The sequence below is a fragment of the Mangifera indica genome, chromosome 15, assembly GCF_011075055.1.
Source record: "Mangifera indica cultivar Alphonso chromosome 15, CATAS_Mindica_2.1, whole genome shotgun sequence".
In the NCBI taxonomy this organism is placed as follows: domain Eukaryota; kingdom Viridiplantae; phylum Streptophyta; class Magnoliopsida; order Sapindales; family Anacardiaceae; genus Mangifera; species Mangifera indica.
The window spans coordinates 5,125,331-5,133,416 of record NC_058151.1 but is presented as its reverse complement, the minus strand read 5'-3'; the positions used below and the strand labels follow the sequence as shown (position 1 = coordinate 5,133,416).

Here is an 8,086-nt window from a genome sequence, read left to right as displayed (position 1 = left end):
TGGGTCCAATGACCGACTTCACAATTACTATACCAAGTAAGTTAGGAGCTTGATTTTAGAAAATTTTCATAGGAGACATGAACACATATACTCTCTTATATATAGGGTCTCATTTTCTGTCACTTAAACTGTCCTTTAGTATTTGTTTCGTATGTTTTACAGCTGCTACCAAGGTACCATTGTATGTGTGATCATGGTCTATGGGAAGAAAGGGCTAAAAAAAACTATTTTATTATTAGATATCTGTGTTATATGATTAAGATTAAAAACAAACAGGCTTGTTTATGAAATATTAGTATAAGACATTGCATAACTCACATTGTATACTTTGTATATATATTTGTAAATTATATTTCTTAATACAATACAAAGTTTGTATTCAATGTTATTAAAATTGCATTAATAAAACTATATAGTGTCCTTACATTATGCGATGTCGCATACAAAAATATGCTCATATATAATTAGCTGGGAAGACCTTGACATGGCACTGCTGTAGTGAAAGTATAAAACTTGGTTCAAAGATAATTTGTAATTGATGGTTCTGTGGGCATGCATTTCTAATAGACAAATTCAAAATCAGAAACTTGAACATCGCAACTTTGTGCCTAATATTCAACATAAACTTAAAAGAGTACTGCTTCCCTATTCAAGCACCCTCATAACAATAACCAACAATCTATTCTGTTTACAACTTACATTGATTACAAGCTCTCATATCTCTTGCATAATCTGTTCATCGGAATATGCTTATCGTTTTGACCAAAATATGTGGACTCATCACTTCTTCATGCAAACAGAATTTTCTGAAATGAGTTGAATATTTATGTTCATGATTCCATAGCTTCCTATGAAGATTTCTTGTTGGGTTCAGACAGCAGAACATTAAGATTAGGCCCTACTCAGTTTTGGTTAATTTCTTGAAGCATTTCCACAACTTTCTTCATTTTTGGTCGTTTCGCTGGTGTGCTGTCTGTGCAGAGTAAAGCTACCTTCAGAGCCGCAAGCATTTCTTTCCTCCAACCGAAGGAAACTGTACTAAGTCTAGCATCCAATATTTGCTCTGGGGTTTCCCCTCTTGAAGGAGCACCATGAACCCATTTCACCAAATCCACCCCTTCACCGAACTCCTCATCAACGGGTAGTCGTGATGTTAGGATCTCGAGTAAAACAACCCCATAGCTATAAACATTTCCTGGTGCGGTGACTTGCATTGTATATGCGTATTCTGAAAAGGAAGAATGTTAGCACGAATAACTCTAGACAGGAAACCATAGAGGAAGCTCAGTCAATATACTAAAATTATACCTGGGGGAATATAGCCAAAGGAACCAGCAACAGCACTGATACTTGCAGTACCTTTGGAAGGATCTAAGAGCTTTGATATTTCAATCTCCCCAACCAGAGGCTTGAAGTCAGCATCCAAAAGTACATTACCTGAGGAGATATCAAGGTGTATAATTGCCACGTGGTGAAGGAATGCCAGCCCTTCTGCTACACCAATGGCAATGGAAAGTCTTCTTGGCCAGTCAGGTTGATATTCAGATTGCTTTGCAGACTCATGAAGAAGTTGTGCTAGTGTTCCGCTTGGGAAATAAAGATGCAGCAAAAGAGCAACATCTTCATAAATTACAAATCCAATTAGCCGCACTAAATTTTCATGAGACAGTTTGCTCAGCCTTTCAAGTTCTCTAATCATCTTACTCTGGTGATGAATTATAGTTCTATCCATGGATTTCAGTCTCTTCACGGAAAGAATCAACCCAGAAGGCATAACTGCCTTGTAAACTGTACTGAAAGTCCCACAGTTGAGCTTATTTGGCTCCTTCAATGTAGCCTTAACAACCGCATCAAGATCTATTGCCTGTTGGAGATTCTCAACAAAGACATTCCCAGCTATTATCTTTGGTTGATTACTGGCTGCATCATCTGCAATCCAAGCAGTTTTGGATGCTTTCTCCTGCCTTTCCCTCATCATAAACAGCAGAACAACTATAGTTACTGATATAAAGACTGCCAGACCAGAGCCGATAACAGCTAGTATGATCCGGTAAGAAACCCTGTGATGGTAATTTTTACCATCAGGACCAGTATTACTTGCACATGGAAAGCTCAATGGATCTCCACAGAGACCATTATTACCAAAAAAACTTGAATTTGGGCTCTTCTGGAATGGTACAAAGTTGGGAACTGGGCCAGTGAGCAGATTATTTGAAAAATTAACCTCTATCAAGCTCAACATGCCTTTGAGTGCAGCTGGAATATTACCTGAAAGCTGATTATTAGAGACATCCAAAGAAACCAGCTTATCAAGCTTCCCTAATTCAGGAGGCAGCGGCCCATGGAGGTGATTAAAGCTCAAATTTAAGGCTATCTGCAAGTTCTTAATATGACCAATCTCAGAAGGGATGCTTCCAGTCAAATAGTTACTACCCAATTGCAATTCAAGCAGTTTTAAACAATTTCCAATCTCATGAGGTATCTCCCCCTTGATTGAATTTTGACCCAATAACAAGTACTGCAATCTTGACATGTTGCAGATTTCACTAGGAATGGTTCCATTGAATCTGTTATTGCTTAAATCAAGCTTGTTAAGATTCTTGCACCCAAGAATAGAATTAGGAATATCACCAAACAAGCTGTTTCCAGAAAGAATCAGCTCCTGCAGATTTATTAGTTGCCCAAGCTCTGGAGGAATTACACCAGTAAAGCCATTTGAAGCCAAATTAAGAAGAGTGAGATTAGAACACTGAGCAAACTCTGAGACAATCTCACCAGAGAGATGGTTATTGTCCACTTCAAAGTATGTGAGGCCGCTAACATTTCCAATGGCCTTGGGAATAACTCCTACAAGATCATTGTTCCCAATTCGGACACTAGAAAGGCCTTTGCAGTTTCCGATCGATTCAGGAATATCACCACTAAATTTGTTCTGAGTGAGGACCAAAACTTCAAGCTTCCCCAAAGCAAAAATGCTCTTTGGTATTGACCCTTCCAGCTGGTTTGAATGAAGGTTCAATAATGTAAGTTCAGAAACTGAACCTAGATTAACTGGAACTTCACCCTCTAACTGATTCTCATAGGCTGTAAACACTCTTAAATTGGTCAAATTTCCAACCCAATAAGGAATAGAGCCATTCAACTTATTACTAGAAATTTGAAACTCCTCCAACCTTTTTAGAGTCTTAAGCTCATCAGGTATCTCTCCCACAAGCATATTATTGGAGAGATTTAAATATCTAAGGTTTCTGAGATTACCAATTTCGCTAGGAATGAAACCTTCAAATTTATTCAATGACAAATCAAGATATTCAAGCTCAGATAAGTTCCCAAAAGATGAAGGAATAGGTCCATAAAAATTATTACTAGAAAGATCAAGTCTTCTCAATGCTTTAAGCTCAGAGATTAAGGTGACATTACCTCGAAGCTGAAGCGGGAAAGATCAAGCCTTACAACAAATGATTGGTTCAAGTCACAGTGAATGCCAGTCCAATTGCAGTAATCTGTATTGTTGACACCCCAACCAGGCACATCAAGCTCTCTGTTGATGGCCAACATTGTAGCTTCATCATTTACGTCACCACCTACAAGCTGAGATTTTGATAAAGCTCCAACTACCAACAGAGACAACAAACATAAAAATTCCATCGTTTGATTATCTTTTATGTTGCAACAACACCAACAAATCTTCCTAGCTTTCTCTCAAAACTCCATAAAACCCACTTAAATATTCAGAGGTACACAGAGAAGAGATTAATAGCAGAACAAGCATCCAAATCTCCAAACTTTTCCAGTAAAACCAGGCATTGAAGGGCAAACAAATCCGTTAATTTGATAGAAAAAAGGACAACTCATAAGAGGGTATGGCCAGAAACAAAATACCCACAAGAAAGGAACAGAATGGAGAAACAAGAAACAAGAACAACCAAACAAAAGAACCTTAACTGCACTAAAGAAGATGGAAATCAAGCATCATTTGACAGTGGCAGAACATGATTGGAGAAGGCAGAGGAAGCGTAATATGGGTAAGTAGAGCTGAGTTGTGTTGTATTGAGGTACAGGTGTTCTGAAAGAAAGCTTGATTTGTGGGTCTGAAAAGAGAGGGAATTCTGGCTTTGTAAGGCGTTTCACGAGAAAAGAGCAGTGATGAGTGAATGAATGAACTCACTCTATTTACTCCATAAAAAATACTCCCTCTCTTTCTCTGTCTTCTTCTCCTCCTGTACTTACTCTATCAAAATGCAAAGTATAATGCCATAAATCATCATCTCAACAATAGATTACATTGCCTCAGGGTAGCTTTTCGGGAGGTTAGGAGAGTACATTCCTCCTATAAAATGATATAAATTTAAATCATTTTCAATAATAAATTTAAACTAAAGTATAATAATTATAAAATCAATTATTATATTTGAGATTTTATTTATAAAGTATAATTAATTTTTTTTCTGAAAAAATAATTTAATTCAAATAAAATTTCTAATTAAAAAAAAAAAAAAACAATACATTGCTTTCTTTGAACCATTTAACTACACCCCACATTTTCAGTAGAATAATTAAGTTTACTACATTATATTTTCCCATGTGTAAGGTATAGGTTTAGTCACTTGTTTAATGTATTTACCTAAACATTATAAAGAGCTTCACCATTCAAATTAATGGCTTTCTTTTTCAAAAAATAAATTAGCATTATATAATTGAAGTTCATTTTATTTTTTCAAAATTAATAAATGTTTATCCTTCAACGGTGATCATACAAAAACCTAGATTCCATCCACATGGGGTGTTATCTTTTACAGAGTGAATAACATTTTCTCACCCAATGTTTAGTCTTAAAACCCTTTTCTATTCCTACTTGAAATAATTAATACTTTTTCACCAAAATTTTAACTTTGTTAATAGAAAGACAATATTTGAAAATAAAATTATCATTTTATCTTTATTATTATAATTTTTGAAAATATTAAAGATGTTAATAAAAAAATTTTCAAGGGGCTTTTAAAATTTAAAAAAGCTTGGGGAATTTTCAAAATTTTTAGGGATTGATTTGTAAATTTTCAAACTTTTTTATGGTTAAATTATCATTTTAAAAATGTCTGGATCTTATCTTTAGTCAATTGTTTTTTATTTTTTATTTAAAATTAATAGATTGTAAAATTTTTATTTCACTCTTACATGTTTTTTTTTTTGTTTAAATTGATTTTGAGTAGAAAAGCATAATTTTTACCAACTAAGAGCAAAAAAATCTTTAGATCAAACCTTGGGTGGAAAATGATATTTACACTCATTCACTTTTTGCAACATGGGGTGTATCAATCATGGTAGACATTTTATTTGTGGGCCATTTTATTATATATATGATAGCTAATAAAATACATTCCTTATTTAAAATCAAGTAATTAATTCTTATATTAAAATAATTATAACCTTAATAAAATGACTAAATAATATAAGGTAAGTGATAAAAAAATCTTAGTCCGTTGCTATTTTGTTACTTTGTTAAGATATACTTGCAAAATATAATTCGATACAATTTGGTGTATATGAAGAGGAGGGTTGCACTAGAGATGGCAATTAGGACCCGATTTTAGGGGCCCCGACCCTCCCCGACCCTAACGGGGAGAGGATTCCCCGATAAAAACGGGGAAAGGGGGGGATGGGGATGAAAAAAATCCCCGTAGTCGGGGACGGGGATACATATTTCCCCGCCCGCCCCGCCCCTCCCCTCCCTCCCCTCCCCTCCCCTCCCAGCCCCGGCCCGGCCCGGCCCATCCCCTCCCCACCCCACCCCTTCCCACCCTTTAAATCTAATATATAATATATAACTTCTAAACTATTAAGTTCTAGAAATTTTTACATTATGATTTATTAAAATTATAACTTTAATTTACTAATTTTTAAATTATCAATTATCAACTTTTACTAATTTCTGAACTATTAATCTAATATATTAAAAAGACTCCAGAATCTCATTATCATAAAATACAAATACACCAAATTAATTTTATTTCAACTTCAAAACTTACTTAGTCAATCCACCAGGTTTTACACAAAAAAAAAAAAAAATTATAAACTTGATAAAATCAATTGAAGTGAATGAAAAGTGTTAAATTTAATGTTATTATAAAATTACCCTAAATCACATACATGAAGAGCTACTAATGAAGATATTGATTATTGCATATTGTTAGATTTTATGAAAACTTTGTATTTGAACTAAAATAATAATGAATATTTTGTAGCTCTTGTAGCAAGTGATATTTTGGGAGAATATGATTTATTTTATTTATTGAAATACATAAAGGAATTAAAATTTATATTTACGGGTATTGGGAGGGGATTTTTCCCTGCGGGGATGGGGAGGAGATTTTCCTTCGCGGGGAGGGGACGGGGATTATTTTTTCTCCCCGTAACGGGGACGGGGCGGGGACGGGGATTGATATCCCTTACGGGGACGGGGACGGGGATTGATATCCCCTCCCGCCCCTCCCCATTGCCATCCCTAGGTTGCACCTCTATGTTGAAGCTATCATGCGATTTGGGTAGAAGTTTTCAAGATATTTCCAATGGTTGAGTATTTATTATTTATATATGGGTTAGTTGGAATTATAAAAATACTTGAAAATAAGTCAATTTCAAATAATTTCACCAACATGTAATAAAGATCAACAATACTTTAATACAAGTCTTTTTTTTTTTTTAATTTGATATTTGACATATTTAAATTGATGAGTAATTTTGAATACATGTCTAATAAAATGTGTCCTTTAAATTATATATTTTATATTATGTAAATATTTTGTGTGCAAACTAACACATAATATTAATATAATATTTAGTTTAGAAAGAAAACAAATACTTCAAATACAAAATGGATCATTTATTGAATAACAAAGACCAAAACACTCACTCTTCTGTTAAAATTTACTGTTAGGATTAACGATAAAAATATCATTTAATTAAAATATTAGAAAAAATAAAAATTTATCATAATTTTCTTTTTAGTTTAAAAATTTATTAATTTCTTCTTTACGTAAAGTTTAAAAAGTAATTATTTTCCCTCTTAAGATTTCATTTTTTTCCCTTCCTTCTCTGATGACCATTCTCCGATTGACTTTCTATCTGCTAGTGTTTACTCCCGCCTCTAGGACGAAGACACTGCCATGAAGTGGCCACAAAGTAGAATATATTATAAATGTTTGGTAACAAGCATATTATTTAGTAGCCTATACATATACTTAATTGCTGACATGTCATACCATATCATCTTCAATTAGCCAAATCAACATTTTCTACCCAATGTTTGGTGAATTAATTCTCACTTTTTGAAATTTAAAAAGTTTAGTCTTTCTTCTGCCGTTTGCTTTCATTATTGAATTTATTGTAATAAAAAGTAAAAATGTCAATTTAGCATAATCCAAAAAAACAACAATTAAAAGTATATTAAAAATATATAATTTTCCTCTATTAACTAAATTTACATATTTATCCTTCTCAATTTTTTCATACTCCCATCATTATCTCTTCCCTTTTTCCTCTCATTTATTTCTTTTCAATAAATGTCAATCTCTTTCTTCATCTTCTTTATTTCTTACTCATTTTCCCATTATTCTCTTTCCTCTTCTTCTTTTACTTATTTCTTTCCAATAAATATAAATATCAATCTAATTTTTCTTCTCAATATATATTAATCTATCTTCCTCTTATTTCTCCTAATTATTTTTACCATCAATAAAATTGTATGCCCGTTTTGAGTATATAAATATAAATACACTTACATATGTCATCATATGATTTGATAATTTTGAATTTGAGATAAAATAATACTCAATTATATGATGATATGTATGAGTGTGTACATATTTGTACACTCAAAATGAGTATGCATATTATTGCTCAATATAAATCTAGAGTCATTTAAAAAAATTTACAATGAAATTGAAAAATGTAAAAGTAATGGTGAAAATGATAGAAGAAGATGGTTAATCAATGATGAAGATGACAAAAAAAGAAAAACGGGCGATAGTGTTGGTGGTAAATATGACTAGAGAAGAATAATCGATAATGGTGTTATTAGTGAAGTTGA

The 8,086-nt window shown here is 33.1% G+C and overlaps 1 protein-coding gene across 1 annotated transcript; it reads right to left on the bottom strand.

Moving 5' to 3' along the window:
- Nucleotides 1-582: 582 nt before the first annotated feature.
- Nucleotides 583-4,240, bottom strand: LOC123197338 (leucine-rich repeat receptor-like tyrosine-protein kinase PXC3). The gene is given in 3 exon segments (XM_044611588.1): nucleotides 583-1,228; nucleotides 1,309-3,435; nucleotides 3,438-4,240. Coding segments are annotated over 3 exon segments (2,664 nt in total). The 5' UTR covers nucleotides 3,649-4,240; the 3' UTR covers nucleotides 583-902.
- Nucleotides 4,241-8,086: the final 3,846 nt, after the last annotated feature.